This window comes from Chelonia mydas, chromosome 12, assembly GCF_015237465.2.
Source record: "Chelonia mydas isolate rCheMyd1 chromosome 12, rCheMyd1.pri.v2, whole genome shotgun sequence".
Taxonomy (NCBI): Eukaryota; Metazoa; Chordata; order Testudines; family Cheloniidae; genus Chelonia; species Chelonia mydas.
The window spans coordinates 16,095,681-16,112,197 of NC_051252.2; the positions used below are offsets into that span (position 1 = coordinate 16,095,681).

At 40.3% G+C, this 16,517-nt stretch overlaps 1 protein-coding gene across 5 annotated transcripts in view; it reads right to left on the reverse strand.

The window, feature by feature from the left end:
• Positions 1-16,517, reverse strand: part of HEATR3 (HEAT repeat containing 3) — a 39,114-nt gene that overhangs the window by 14,194 nt on the left and 8,403 nt on the right. For 4 of the 5 annotated variants that reach the window (XM_027822132.3, XM_037877380.2, XM_037877383.2 and 1 more), the window contains exons 2-8: positions 14,100-14,272; positions 12,883-12,970; positions 9,416-9,564; positions 6,812-6,921; positions 5,948-6,088; positions 4,203-4,486; positions 2,901-2,991 (exon numbers count right to left, since the gene is read on the reverse strand). In XM_027822132.3, the coding sequence (XP_027677933.2) occupies positions 2,901-2,991; positions 4,203-4,486; positions 5,948-6,088; positions 6,812-6,921; positions 9,416-9,564; positions 12,883-12,970; positions 14,100-14,218 (982 nt within the window). In that variant the 5' untranslated portion in view covers positions 14,219-14,272. The remainder of the gene's footprint in view (positions 1-2,900; positions 2,992-4,202; positions 4,487-5,947; positions 6,089-6,811; positions 6,922-9,415; positions 9,565-12,882; positions 12,971-14,099; positions 14,273-16,517) is intronic. The other variant, XM_037877381.2, reaches the window with a different exon arrangement.

Here is a 16,517-nt window from a genome sequence, read left to right on the forward strand (position 1 = left end):
CACATTTGCAGCCCCACCTGACGACTCCTTCTCCCTGCCTTATGCCCCCTTGAAAGGAAGCCAGGACCTGGCGTGTGGAGTCTGTCTCATGCCAGTTCAGCTAATTCCCCTGGGCCCCCTGGTAAGCAGGGTATGTCTGAATTCAGTACACTGGCTGAAGTTCGGAAATCAAAATATCTTAGTCCCTAAGCAACCTGAAAATTAAATGAACACCTGTCTCTGGATTCCTCTTAATTCCTACAGACCCTATTTCCGTCTAATCATGGACTGGATAGTACTGTAGTAATGCAAGGGGTTTGTATTTTACACTGAGTAAACAAACAGCAGTATATGCAGCTACCCACAAGAGATTTTCTAATTAAATGAGGAAATCCTATGAATTACTGTTCATTAGATGAGATATTCAGTTTAAAAAGACTTTCATTTATTAGGTGCAGATTTTCTCACATGGTAGAAATTACCAAAGGGAATATATGGTGTTAGTAGGGTTTTCATCAGAACCAGCAAGATTTACTTAAGAAGTTATCACCTAAATGTGGGTAGGTTGGGGATCAAATTTACGTTATGGTCAGGGGCAGTAGTGTGAGAGATTACAAGTTTCAGCTACTTATTTTAATATTCATGTTAAGGACTCCTCAGTTATTTGATTATTTTATTAACTGTCAAAAGAATGACTAATAAACTAGGATTGAAAAGAAGAGACAGACTAACTGCTGAAGTCAAAACGGAAAAAAAAAATTCCTCCCTCCCCCTTTTAAAAGTAAAGCAGCCTGTTTTCAAAAGAAGCTTCATGTACGTAGAGCCCTGTGAAATACTTGCACAAACCACACTGTGCGCATATAATTCCTATTGTCAGCACAGTACAAAGCTGCCTCTCCTCCCACTTTTGAAGTTGCATTCCATAATTCTAGGATGCAAAGACACTAAAGGACAAATGGAACAAAACAAAAGAGAATAAGAAAGCCAGCGCAAGATGAAGAAGATAGCTCCATAACAAGAATGTGATTGCACAGCAGAAGATCGATCTACTGTAACAAACTGAGGCTCCAATCCTGCAAGTGGATCCAGGTGCTCATGGAATCCTATTTACGGTCCAGGATTCTGCTCAAGAGCCACCTTCCTGCACACTCCGTACAGATCCAAATGTAGGATCAAAGCCTTAATAGCACTGAATGTCCTGGGACATAAAGAACTGGGGGTGGGGTGGGGTGGGGAGGAGAGTAGCGGGGGGAAAGAGGTTTTTGTAAGTTATTCTTAAAGAGCCATTATCAACCTGAAAACCACATTTCCAGCTGAAAATGTTGTACCTACTATTCCTGCAAATATCCATTAAGTTTACTAGAACAAAAAATTAATGAAAAAAATCTATTTTTTTCCAATGTACTAGGTATATTTGCACAGAAGTTCATGCATAAATCAGTTTCTCTTTTGTTAGTGGTTAGTATCATCACTTTCATGCATTGCTCTAGGGGGAGTTTATCCACATATTCTTCCCCAAGAAGAGTGTTTATCAGTAACAGCAGCAAATCTAAAACTGAAGAGGTGGATCTACGCACATAAAGGAAGGGGATGGGAGGAGAGGTGGGCCTGGGTAGGTTTAGTGGTGTTGCTCTCAGGCTTGCCCAGGAAACTCTCATAAGCAAAACAAGGGATTAGAAAAGCCTTTGTTATTTATTTATCCCCCTCCAAATTAAATGAAAATGAAAGTCAAGATGTACTATTTAAAAAAGGCTCTATCAGACAGTTAATTTTTGAAATTACTTTCATGAAGTTCAAGCTGACATTTTTAAATAGTTGCAAGACAACTGGGAAAGTTCTTAATATCCGCAAAAGAAAAATGTCTGGTGCACAGATTAACAAAAACAGAGATAGAGTTATTGTAATTATTTAAAATCTAAAGAAAGCAACTGAGATGCTCAACTGCAGCTGCTATAGCAAGTCCTATAGCAATAATGGAGATAAAAAATAGAATATTATATATATAAACCACGATTTAAAAACAAACTAATGATTCTCTCGCATTGCTGCAATCATAAGAAAAACTGAGATTCTTCACACAGAAGGTCCAAAGGATAAACGATGCACATTTCAATGGTGTTGTCCCATTTCTTTTAAAACCAACCATTGATGATTTTATCATTCAGTGAGTAAGCAAAAGAGTTGCTGCTCCAGAGCCATAAAAAGACATTTGCTACATTACTCTTTAAAACATTCCCCCCTTCTTTTTTTTTTAAATGTAGAAGTATCAATGGTATCGGGTTCAAATTTCCCTCTTTGATGGTGCGCCTGGATAGCAACACCACAAAAAGCTGAAACCTGAGCTGCAGTGCACCCAGCCCCTAACTGAAGACGGAATAGCTGTTGAGTCTTTGGCCCTGCCTGCACTTGAAAGCCTGGCAAAACCTTCTTACTGTAGATGCAGTTATCCCAGCAAAAGCTGATACAGTTTTCCTGTGTTCAGCCAGCAAAATAAGCTACACCAGAAAAGCACTTTTTTGCTAATATAACTGCAGACACTAGGGCTGCTGACAGCACAGCTATGTCATGGCAAAAAACACGACCCCTAATCAACATAGCTAAGTCTGGTGAAACTTAAGTGGAAACCTGGCTTCAGATTGTGTACAATTTTGCTGAAGGACTCCAACAAAGAGGGAAGTTTGAAACTGATACACTTCAAATCTGCAATGTCAAACACATAGAAAAAAGGATTAGAAATTAATATCTTGACATTCTTTATGTACAGTAAGGGGCATTAAAGGATGCAAATCTATGGTTTGTTCACTTTTAAGAATGGGAGGATTAGCAGGTCAAGTTAGATAAGATCCCAGAACAGTCCAACTAAATTTGCCATGTTACTAAAAATGGAAGCCTTGGTAATAATGAAAAAGCGGCCTACATACCTTCACTGCAGCACATATTAACAATGATTTCCAGGGCTGTCTGCTGAGCCATCAGTAAGGCTGTCACTTGTTTCAGCTCCCACTTATCAGCCTATAGAAAACAAACAAACTTGATTTTGGAGGATAGCACTCTAGTTTTAAAGCAGCTAGACTGTCAACCAAAACAGATAAAATACGATAATTGTGAATAGGTGTCACATAAAAAACTAACAGAACAGAGAATATCAAATGTTCTACTAATACTGGTGTGTGCCAAACTTCAGAAATTGTTTAGTATTTCGTTCTGCAGACTACAGAACCTCTATCTAATAGACACAGATCACTTATCATCCTGAAAGGTCTAATCTCATCAAAACCTGCCAAAATCTCAGAATTGTTCCGTTTTCCCCCTTTTCAATATGTCCAAATTCTTATAATTTGTAAAAAAGAATTATAGGTGTGACTGGTACCACTGTCTACTAAGGTTGCCCGGCACTTCCCATTAATTCAGTTACTTCATAAACTTTAACCATTTGGGCTGAAATTTGACAGGCTGGGTGTCTGCTTCAGGCTGAATTTATTTTAAAAAATTTCAGCCATAATGACTCGGTGGTTTCTGAGAAGGAGGCTACTGTTTTGCCCTTGTTAAATTCTGGCAATCTTTCATTTGAAAAGGTCTAGCACCCCCATGCTTTGGAGCAGGGACCTGAAACTTGCCAAAGGTTGGGCTTTGTGTCAGGCATATGCCTTTTGCTGTCCCAACGAAAAACTGCCCAAATTTGGTCTAGTTGTAAGGCCCTTTTGTAAACTGCAGGGATTAAAAAAAAAATCACAGCAGAGTCATGGGTAAGTGTTGGAATTTCACAGGACAGGCACAAATGCCAAGGCTCCCTTCGCCTCCCACTCCATGGGGAGGCTGTGGCTGCATGATGGGGGTTAGCATGATGGTCCTATGCCAAAGGGGGGTGGGTAGAGGAAGAGCGGGAAGCCACGCGCCAGCCCCAGCAGTCACTGCTACTTCCTGTCTGGGTGGCCAGCTGGCAGAGAAAAGGAGATAGCACTGATACCATCCTGGTAGCTCTGCCTATAATTAAGGATGAACCTTGCATTATAGGATCCCATTTTCAGTTGCTTATAACTTTGCCAAACTTTAACAGATCAGGATGAAATTCTCTATGCCAGGAGTCTGAGGCTGAATTTTTTGGGAAAGTTTCATCCTTCTGCGAATGAGTTACAGGAAAATGAGATTGACAGTTAACCAAAGACTATCAGAAGCATAACACTGCCCTAAGCGCTATGTCAGCCACAATCTGCCATACTTACTGGAAGTAGATCTGAAATGTCATTGTCTCTTTTGATTTTTCCTTTGGGTGGTTCTTCCATTTCATCATCTTCATTCAATACAGAGTTGTCTATTGTATCACCCACATTTTCCTCAGTTTCTGCCTCTGCAGTGAGTTTTAATCTTTGTGTTTCAGCTTCCTTCATGTGAATAACTGTTTCACCAGCATCCACCACTAGTGATTCTGAGAAAATCTTCAGGATAGCATTTATTGTGCTTGCCTGGCTACTGGATGGAATGGTGTCCTTTATATTCCAGACAGAGCCTAAACATGGGAGAATTAGAATGTCAAAACCTTTAAGCTACATGGTGCACGGCCTTCTTGTAGCCATTGCAAAACCAGAGCTTGTGCTAACTATAGTACTCAGTATCTATGCCACATCTTTCATCAAGAATCTCGAAGTACTTTTCAAACACAGATATAGATCCCCATTTTATAAAAGGAGAATCTAAGGCACATAAAAGTTTCCCCATGATCAGAGGTTTCATGGTATGGCTGAAAACAGAACCCATGTCCCCTGATTTCCAATCCCTTGCATAAAGTGAGAAACAACTGCCTCCTTCAGAAAGGCATGAGTCCTTTATGAACTGAAATTTTAGGAGTTTCCTATAGACTTGTGCCTTTCTGTTCAGTTCTTCAAGTGCCAACCTATATCGAACATTCAAGGTCCAAAACCTTAAGCTGGGGCAAACCTCATCTCGTGAAGATGGACAAAATATTTCCATAGGGCAATCCTGGTGACACGTTTCCTGATTTATATAGCAGATCTTCAGGACACTGAATGAGTTTAATTTTGAGCTATTCATGGTCTTAAAAGGACGAAGGGAGAGATTTTCTTTCCCATTACATTGCTTGATTTTATTATTCGTCAGACCTATAAACAGTCAAAAAATAAAGAGAAATTAAATAAAACCCTCCCTGTCCAAGCACAGGTACTGAGTGCTTTAGATAGGAGAATTCTAGTTAACTGTACTTCAGTGTCAGAAATTAAAGCATCTTAACTGGAAGGTGTAATACAAGATGGTGAAGCTGAAGGCAAAGCATCCAATGGCCCAGGCACTTTATATTGGGCTTTAAAAACCATGTTTGAAAACAGATTTTCAAAGTCCGTTTCAACACTCTTCCAGCTAAACCAATTTCAGACAAGTCTTGATTGGCCAGCCTGGACAGGCCAAACTGCTGTAAAACTGCTTTCAAAATCTCTGTTACAGTATAATAGGTTGGCCTCACACAGAGTGGCCAGATAAATCATGTTAGAAATGGTTTAAATGTTGTGCTTGCTAAAGCAAAGTTCAAAATCTATTTCCAAATGCTTGAAAGCCCAGTGTAGATAAGATCAAGAGCAACATAGTTTCTTTAATATTTATTACTGCCTTATTTCCTTAGTAAGAACTAATGAATGAGTAACACCAAACCAAATTGGAACTGAAGTCACAATCAAGAGACAGTGCCTTTAGGCATGATTCAGATATTGGCTATCTTATGCTACGTGGCTGTGAAAAATGACATGAAACCCCAGGCTCCCTGACAAAGGCATAACAGTGGCAGGAATAGATTTGAGAACAATCTACCCAGCTCTTGCTTCTAAGCTCGCACTTTGACAACAACATAATTTGTTGCTATTACTTTGGCATGATGGAGAACTAAAACCTCTGCCTCTCCCATCCCACTTTACATTCTATACAGCATATTCAAATATAAAAGTTAGGGTCCAGTTGATCATACCTGCCAACAATGTCCTTAAAAGGATATGCTCCATGGTACTGTCTTGGGACAACATTATGGATTCCAATACTTGGTGCGCAGAAACATTGAAAGAAGAAAGCAGCTCTGGGTTATCTTCCGTCACTGCCTGCAAGCAATGTGCTGTAGTGACAAAAACCAACCAAACAAAAATGTCATGTTTTCAGATCGCTAACTGGATAGACACTATCATCATGAAAGCTGTTCAATTTCACAAGTGTGGGATAAAAGTAGTTTACGGTACTACACTGCCCCAACAATTACCGTTTTTCAACTAAAAAAGGGTTTTCTTCTCCTTTTTTGTTGCATGAAAGATACGCACAAATAGGTGAAAGCAATGTTGGAGCTCAGTCTTGCAAACCCTTTTGGGCATGAATAACTTTACCCAGAGAACAGTCCCACTGAATTCAGTTACTCACATGAAGTATGTGGATCAAGCCGTGACTGACTGTACAAGAGAAACAGTGGAAATGTTTTGAAGTACTTGTAACAATATTAGTTAGAGCAAACATTTTCAGAGAGAAGTGTAATTTTTCAATTGATGGTGCCCCCTTGCATTACAAACTCATCCCTAAAAAATCTAAATTAGTTTATTTTTCTCCAGAAAACCTTCCCTCTCACTCAAGCACGACAATACACCATTCCCCTTTTGGAATGAAAACAAGCATACAAGATTTCAAACTCCAGAGCGTAATTTTTAGAAGAAGGCTTTCTGAAGTTCTTTATTTTCAGTTGTGAATCTATAGGATCATTAATATGACCATATAATACAGTGTATTGAAAGGCTAGGTATATATTCGTAGCTCAAAACACTACATGATGATCACTACCCTTTTCACCACTTACCTACTGAGATAGCCAGATCTATGTTTGTGGAAAATTTCTTCAAATATTGTAACACAACATCCAAGCACCCTTCTTTGTTAAATACAGATACTGCCGTACCATTGCACTCACTAAGAAAAACAAAGAATGATAAAACATTTTTCACTTCTAACAAAAGTCACTATAATAGAGCTCTAACAATTTATTCAAACATTTTAGTTTTGGAATTTATATTTTTATTAATTCATTTTAAAAAATGAACAGCTCCAGGACCCATTTTCCACTTTGAAGGGTGGTTCTTTTCCACTCAGAAATAAGAAGTCATTGTTTCAGCACAGATAGTTGACATTCAGAAGTCTGTACTACTTTTCTAAAACCATCTGAAAGGTGCCATTTACTTTAATTATCTTACTGATCTTATCTGTATGTATTTAAATTACCTCACTTATTTCACTTAGAACTAAAATATTAAGACGGAACCATGACTTCTACAGATCAGAAACACCACAGAACCCAGCCAATGGCCAGGAAACTTGCGATAATTATTATTTGTCTAGTGCCCAAAATATGCTAAATGCTTTACAAAACATGGTCCCTGACTCAAAGTCACTTACATTTGAAATAAGACACGACAAGTGACAAATGAATACAAGAAATCCAGTTCTATCGAGGGCAAGGGTTACACAACAAAAAGTTACGTGGCAGCACAGAGACTTGTGCATGCAGTTATTTTATAGTTGTGTGTGTGTGTTAGACACGAAGGCCCCAACCCTGCTACTACTCCATGCTTGCAGATGCCTGGAGCCCCAATGAAGGCAGTAGGGCTTCATATGGTCTCAAGGTTCCACCCCCATGGAGCAGCTTACATGATGGAGCCTAAATGAACAACAACAAAAAACCATTCTAGGTTGAAATTCAGTTTGAACTCTTAGCCCAAGTCTTTGTCAGATTGTGTCATACCAATGTCTGCACTAGAGTTTCTATTAATATTGTTTCTGTTTCTCTTTGTGCAACCTATAATTTTCTTCATGTCAGGTACACAAATGGATGTAAATTAGTAATGGGACTAGTCACATGCTTAAATATGCTTAAGCACCCTTCCTGCATCAGAGCACTAGCAGGCACTGGGAACATCTGCAGAGGGAGGAGGAAGAAAAGAAATCCTCACTCTTTCCCCCGACATGGCCGCAGAGTGGCTCCATGGTGAAGCCTAATAGCTAGAAAATCATGGCTCTTATATATAGCATAACCGGATGTGTTCCACTGCTACAAGGTCGTCCATCCCCACACAGGAGGTGGAAGGATTTGACCCAACAGAGGAGATGACTGCCTGAAACAAGTGGCGTTTCTCTTTATAATGTCAGATAGCAGGAGGGAGGGGAAAGCTATTTCTAGCATTGGTGGCATGATCAACCATTTTAATCTTCCCCTTGAGATTGCAGTACCTGGGGAAAGCACATGGTAGACAAATCTGTGTTGCGCATTGCTTCAGCTGCCTTTGATTTTAACATTGTGCTGAACTTAGTTCCCAGTCAGCGTTCCCTTTCTTTATACTGCAGATCTGCATAGGTCATTTTAAGGCTCATACCTCAGCACTTTCTTCACTATTCTGTTACTCTTCTGCAGCATTCTCTCCATTACAGACACCCCAAAGGTTTACTAACCTCTATGTTCTATAGGTCTTAATTCTTTCCCCATTTCAATACTCCATATTTCTATCTAGACATTCTGCATTCTCCTTAATGTCCTCTCCCTGTAGATTCAGGACTCTTTACGCTTTCATGTAGTGATCTCCAGGCGCTGATAGAATGGGCATAGCATATGCAGATCAGGAAGCTCCACTCTGCCCCTTCAGTGGAGAATGCAGAGCCCAGCAGCATACAGGCCATCCTAGGTTTCCATTCTGTGGCTTCGCTATGAATTCTAGGGGACTCCCATTTATATAATCCATGATTTGGAGCATTCCAGAGCTCAAGAGGCCTGAACTCAACAAAATCAATATAAAACTCCTACTGGCTCCACTGAGCGCATGATCAGGCCCACGGAGAGTAGTTTAATTGTAGCAAAACATTAGGCTCAGGCAGTAGGGACTCTGGTGGGGCCTACATTCCCCACTGAGGCTGGGACAGCACTGTAGTCTCCTGGTTGGCATATAATGTTCCCCTACTTCTCCACTACAGAATGGTCCTACAGGAATTTTGGGAGGTGCAGTCTTCAGTCTCCCATGAATTGCAGAAAGTCTTCACCTTCAAAGTGATTATGGTCTAGTAGTTGCACAAAAGCCAAAATCAGGATTTAGCCTGAGTAGCTCTTGGAAGTCAGATTTCAGCACAGTCCTACCTGCTTGATTAATAATAATTTTAAAATAATAACTTTGTGGATCTTCACGATCTTTCACTTAAAAAACATGTTTTATGCTATTTGCCATTTATGGGGGAAAAGTATATAAATACATTTTTCAAGTTTGAAAAGAGATAACCATGTTAATATACAAACTACTTTCAGGAATGAAATAACCAGCTATTATTGCTTTTATCTTCACTGGGACATATCAAGTCAAACCATTTTTCAAAAGAACTAGATATATAAGAAAAGCATCTGTGTTAATATTAAAATGAAGCTTACCATACATTCCATAACACATTAACAGCCTCATTGGCTATGTCTTCAACACAATTTTTCTTTGTATCTTGACATTTCGTGGGAGAGACCTCATTGGCCTCTAGTCCAGCACTGCACTGTAACCGAATAGGCAAAAAGGAATTGGAAAAGAACTGGACAAGAGAAAAAAATTAAAAGCAGAGATCTCAGGACAGCTACTTAATGACAGAATTTACAGTTCATCTGCAACTCTTCATGGCAAACGTCATAGACTTCAGGGTCATATACGAATTCAACTATTCCTTTCTACAGAAAAGAAATTACACACCTTTACAAAATCACCTTTTACTATGTCTTGTCACACATCCCCTCGTTTTCAAAAGCACTTTCTTCTAGACAAATAAACTTGTTAAACTTTTGTCTGACTGCCACAAGAAAACACAATGGCAGATGCATCTCACAAACACTGGAATGTCCATTAATGCTAATAATTAAACACTTTTACAGAATGTCGTCTACATATCTCACAGCACTTTACAAACATGGCTAATGTGGAGAACTGGGAAATATGTTGTTTTTTTTATAAACGTAATTTTCCCCTCTGTGTACTCACCCTTTCTGAATGCATATTTAAACCAAAAAGGATTGTTGAAGAAACCAGGCTGGAAAGGTAAAATAATACTCAAGGCTCAGAATCTAGGGTTCAAGAAACAGTGTTCTCTTAAATGATTGCCCCTATGCTGAGGGAAGTTGTCAGGCGGACACGGAGACTTACTGGAAGTTAGGGGTCTGCAGCAACCATGCTGTAACTTGATGCCCAAAGAGAAGAGAGGGGCAGCAGGGCTAAGTCAGGTCTATCCGGGGCCTCAAGGGGAATGCCAAGTGTAGGTAAGACAGTATGTGTAGATCTCTGTTAATTTAAATCCACTTCTCTAAGAGCTGAGTACCCTTTGGCAAAACAAATATACTTTGTTTTCAAGAATCTGTTCCTGTATCATAGCATGCTATTCCTGTCCACAAACCCCCAGAGAAAACTCTTACAGGTGCCAAGCTATGGGCCTACTAATATGGTTGACAGCTAGCAGGTGTAAATCAGAGACCCAGTGGGAGAGTGGAGGATCGTGGGATCCCATCCCAAAGGGAAGGTAGAGACCTTCCATTTAAAACGGATGCACTCAGTGGACTGGAAAAGGGTCTCAGAAGGGCAGTCTACACAGGGATTGACAGTTATCCACATTTTATAAATGGGGAAAGTTAGGCACAGAGGTTAAATAGCTTGTCCAAAACACAGTAAAGTCAGCAGATAGATGGAACCCAGGTCTTGACTCCCAGTCTTGGTCCTTATTCACTGGACCAAATGGAGACTATATAGTACAATTAGAGGTATTAGAAACACTTTATATTACTGTGACTGGTACAATAACAATGTTGCCAACTGTAAATTCAATCATTAATTTGGATTAGAGCACTCACTGTGAACCTCAGTAGATGTGGCATGTAATGTCAAATTGTAAAGATCCTGCAATCAGATTTGCTTGCATGATTCACCCTCCCTATAGCTGTGTGGGGTCCCATTAACTTCAACGGATTTCTGTGTGGGCACAGGGATCTGTGCTGGCAGATCAGAGTGCAGAATCAGGTCCTTGCTTGGGATCTCTCTCTAGATTTGCATATCATTTTGGTTAACTCTCACAGAAATAAAGTGTTCCAGTTGTGTAATAATTTATGTGAAAAGGGATTAGGAGCAACTCCTTAGGGAGCTGAGACATTTGGGGATCATCCCAACCAGTAAGGGGCTTGGTCACTGCCTGCCTTCTGACCTTGGGGTGCCTTAATGCTCTGCTGTTATGGCTCAGATTTCAAACATAAGCTCCCTAGCTGCTTTTTATCCATTGCATACCAGAACTCTAATTTGTTCATTCTCCCCTTTCCTTCATTATTCCTCTTGACCCAAAATAAACAAAAGAATACAACAACCTGTGAGCTTGTACTTTGTTCCCTCACTTTTGAATCCACTAGGGTTTGTTCAGCAAGTATTTGGAGGGTGAACCTCAGTTCACTGATACTGGAGTGCAACTCCTGTACCAACTACGCTACTGTGACATGTTGGAGATCATCCAAATGAGTAAGGAGCTGTGTCACCACCCACCCTGTACCTTGGGGTGCCTTAAACGCTGTATGACTCAGAACCCTGATATCAGTAGCTAGCCCACCAAGCACAAGGTCTCACCCTGGCTTCCACCAGCTTAGTCACTCCTTGAGGGGTGACTCCAACAGCCCTTGGAGTCCTGAGTCTCCCCAAATCCATCCTCCCCAAGTTCGTAAATACCAGGCACCTGGACCATTCCCATGAAGGCATGAAACAGACCCACTAGTTATCAGTTTACTTTGGTGCACACACGCCATACAGTTTGTACAACAGATCTGCTTGGGGGTTTAAAAAAAAAAAGTGGATTTAATAGAAAAACCCCAGATTCAAAGATGAAATAGTAAAGGAAACCAAACGTGGAACAGGTACAGAGAAGGGCTATTAGGATGATCCGAGGAATGGAAAACCTGTCTTAAGAAAGGAGACTCAAGGAGCTTGGCTTGTTTAGCCTAACCAAAAGAAGGCTGAGGGGAGATATGATTGCTCTCTATAAATACATCAGAGGGATAAATACTGGAGAGGGAGAGGAATTATTTAAGCTCAGTACCAATGTGGACACAAGAACTCACTGCAGCTGTGCCAATGTAAATTTGTAGCGCAGAAGTGCCCTTAGACTTTACACTTCCATCTTCAATGAAATCCCTTTTCTAATACAAGTTACCTATTGCCTTTGAACAGTTTCCTAGCATACACCCTAGATATTGGGGGGCATTAGCATCCACAGACTGCTTCCCATCTAAAGACGGTCCCTCAGTTGCCTTTCACTTCCAACCCCTTCCGTTTTAAAAGGGTTTGCAGGGTTCTCTTTTTCTTCAATCACTACAGATATTCAAAGTGGGAAAATACCCACTTGTCTCAATGACTTTCTATTAACTTTAATGGCCTATCTTTGTCTTCTCCTGGATTGTGCAATGGTTACTTGAGTCTGGCTTGGGAGGTGCCTCTCCCTGTCTGATCGCTCGCTGTCCGGCTGGGAGGTGGAGCTGAAGTTTATTTGACATTTTTGTCTAGTATATCATCATCATATACAATCAGCTAATTCAACAGCTTATTCTTTAGGGTTCAACCCCCCTGTTCTCCTCTTGGTGTGTCTGGTTGCTGATTGTCACATGTGCAATTTATTTTCAGCTAATATCCTAATTCTGCTGGATTGTATCTACTACAAATAGAAAAAAAAAATTACAATTCTAACATTATGAGATACATTAATCTTGCCAGAATTTCTGCCTAAATTTCAAGTGACTCCTTCAGAACAATTTTACAAACACTTCACGGTAGTTTTGAAAAAAGAAAGACCAGGACAATTTAAAAATTGTATAGAAGTTAAAAAAAATTAACATACCTCTTTCAAAAGTGCTACAAGGGGTGTCATGATATCTTTAGTCACCATGTCATCACAAACTTCAAATCCTCCACAAGCACTGAGATTTCTGGAACAAGTTAAATGTCTTGGATCACATATTATAAAGTTACCTGCCTTGAATATTTCAAAGATGGTATATTTAAATATTTCTACAGTAACAGATTTAGAAATTATGACAGGTTTTGCCTTATTTTTTTTTTAAAGTAACATTTAATTACTAAGGTGATACTGCATGAATCACCTGCTTTTAGTCTCTTACATTTCTTAATCTAAAAATATATAAAACTCAGTTTAAAAAAAAACAGACCTTTGTAGATAGCATAGCAATGAGCCAAAGCCACGGAAGCAAGTCTCAGAGGCCAGGTCAACTGACTTAGGCTTGTGCTACAGGGCTAATAATAGCCATGTAGATGTTCAGGCTCAGGCTGGAGCCTGGGCTTTGTGACCTGGTGAGGAGAAAGGGTCTCAGAGCTCAGGCCCCAACCCCAAGCCCAAATGTCTACACTGCTATTTTTAGTCCTGTAGCACAAACCCAAGTCAGCTGACCTGGGCTTTCAGACTCTGTCATAAGTCTTTCCCCCCCCACACCCAGCGTAGATGTACCCTGAGCCTACTTTTATTCCTACTAAAATATGGCAAGATTTCATTTGGGAAACATAGCCCCAAGCCCTTCCTTCTGATATCCTGGAAGCTAATCTTTAAAGCATGTGTGTGCAAAATATTTACAGAAAACTATTACTAAACACATTTCTAAAGAAAACACTAACACTGACATTATGTTTCTGTGCAAATAAAAAAAACAACAACAGTAGGTCTAGGTGCAGTACAGTTAGTCCCATAAAATTTTGCCCCTTAGTATTTCTTTCTACTACAGAGATGGAAAACAACATGTGACAAGAAGTAGGAACCAGAGTAGCAACAACTGCTAAGGCAAGCTGTGATCTTGCAACAAGACTCTTGTTGAGCTTTACTGAAGGCAATCAGCATCTGTCCATATGAATCTCATTGTGAGATCAGGACTGTAGGCATTCATACATCAAGACTTTTCTGATTAGAACAATATATATAATAGGGTTAAAGTAAAAAATCCCAAAGATGACAATATTCAAGGTTGTTTCCTTGTATCTGAAACTCCTTTTCTCTACTGTACCAACAGTAACTCCTTCTTCTACAATACATTATTAAAAATCACTTACCGGAGAGCTCCAGCAGCTGTCTCACGAACAGCTAAACTTTGATCAAGCAACATGGGACCCAAACACCGGACTACATCTCTCTGCAGAAAGGCTGGGATTGCATGCTTCTGCTGCAACATTTTGGAAATGCTGGCACAGGCAAACTCTCTTACATCAGCACTTGGATGCTGCAGCTGAGGAGATACAACAAAGGAGATTAGAAAGTTACACTGTAGCAAGAGACAAAACCTGTCATTTTCCCCACCCCCACACTGCACTGTCTTCCCCCTCGTTATCATGTTTTCTTATTTCTGTAAAGGAAGAAGACTTAACAAATTTTAAAAGAAATAAACATTTTTAAAAATCAAAAGATCTTCACCTAGATTTTAAACTCTGAAAGGCAAAAATCGTATCAAAAGAAAAATGAGCATACAAGAGAAAAGGGAAGCAATGATTTGTTCAATCAGTTCAAGTAATCACGGACTACCAAAAGTCTGATTATGGAAAAAACAGATTTGATTACCCACACTCATAACATATCTACATGAGCTTTAAGTACAATCCTCTTCAATGACACTAGTGAAAAGTGAAGGGTTATGATGGGTGAGTGGCTACATCTATTTTGGGGTTTCTTGATATTGCCGAGTCCTTGATGATCTCCTCTCCCAGTCTGCAGGCAAAAGCTCTGCTCAGGTAGACTCAAATTTTCACAGGGTTTACGGCCTGCTGAGCCAACAACAGCTGTTTCAAAGAGCAGGAGCAGCAGAGAAGTGGAAAGAGGCAGAAGACGCACAGCTGTGCCACGCACCAAAGACTGGCCAGTACTGCTGCCCCTGCCCTCTCCAGTGACATACTAGTTCCCCAGGGCAGGGCTTCTGCTTGCAAACAGGAAGAACATAGAGGAGTGGGTTGGTCAGGGGGCTTTACATGTCAAAGACTAAACTACACTATTTTTCTTTCAAAGGGAGAGCAAGTTCAGCCATTTACTCTGCATGACCCTCCCTTTTATGAAAAGCAACAGTCAGGGTGAAAAAAGAGTGAGTCAAACTTCAGATGTTCAGTTGCCTCCTCATTCCCTCCTCAAGAATGGTACCAAGACTCAAGGGAAGAGCTGAGATATATGTGGCAAAACAGGTGGCTGGTGAGATGAAGGCACCTGGAAGTTTGCCAGTGGAGGAAGGTATGGTTATGTATTAGACTCAGACTTTAAGGTCAGAACGAACCATCATGATCATCCAATCTGACCTCCTGCACATTGCAGGTCACAGAACCTCACCTCCTCACCCCTGTAATAGACCCATAAGCTCTGGCTGAGTTACTGAAGTCCACAAATCATGGTTTAAAGACTTTCAAGTTACAGAGAATCCACCCTTTACACTTGTTTAAATCTGCAAGTGACCTGTGCCTCATGCTGCAGAGGAAAGCGAAAAAAAAAAATAGGGTCTCTATGAATCTGACCTGCGAGAAAATTCCTTTCCAACCCCAAATATGGCGATCAGTTAGACCCACCAGCCAGACACCTAGGCAAGAATTAACCGTAGTAACTCGGAGCCCTCCCTATCTAGTTTCCCATCACCAGCCACTAGAGACATCTGCTACTAGCAGTCACAAATCAGCTACATGCCACTGATGGCAATCATACAATCACCTCCACAAACTTACCAAGCTCAGTCTTTATATGTTTTTTGCCCCCACTACTACCCTTGGGAGGCCATTCCACAACTTCACTCCTCTGATTGTTAGAAACCTTCCTTTAAATCCAAACCTAAACTTGTTGGTAGCCAGTTTGTATCCATTTGTTCTTGTCTCAACATTGGCACTTAAATAACTCCTCCCCCTCGTAGTATTTATCCCTCTGATGTATTTATAGAGCACAATCATATCTCCTATCAGCCTTCTTCTGATTAAGCTAAACAAGCCAAGCTCTTTGAGTCTCCTCTCATAAGGTAAGTTTTCCATTCCTCTGATCATCTTAGTAGTCCTTCTCTGCATCTGTTCCACTTTCAATTCATCTTCCTTAAAAATGGGAGATCCAAACTGCACATAGTATTCCAGATGAGGTATCACCAGTGCCTTGTATAATGGGACTAAACACTTTTCTGTCTCTACTGGAAAAACGTCACCTGGTGCATCTTAGGAGCTTTTTTTCAGAGCTGCATCGCACTGGCAGCTCATAGTCATCCTATGATCAACCAATACACCCAGGTCTTTCTCCTCCTCTGTCACTTCCAACTGATAAGGCCCTAGCTTATAGCAAAAAATTTTGTTGTTAGTCCCTAAGTGCATGACCTTGCACTTTGCATTATTAAATTTCATCTCATTTCTGTTACTCCAGTTTTCAAGGTCATCCAGATCTTCTTGTATGATATCCCAATCCTCCACCGTACTGGCAATACCTCCCAAGTTTGTGTCATCTGCAAATTTTATTAACACACTCCC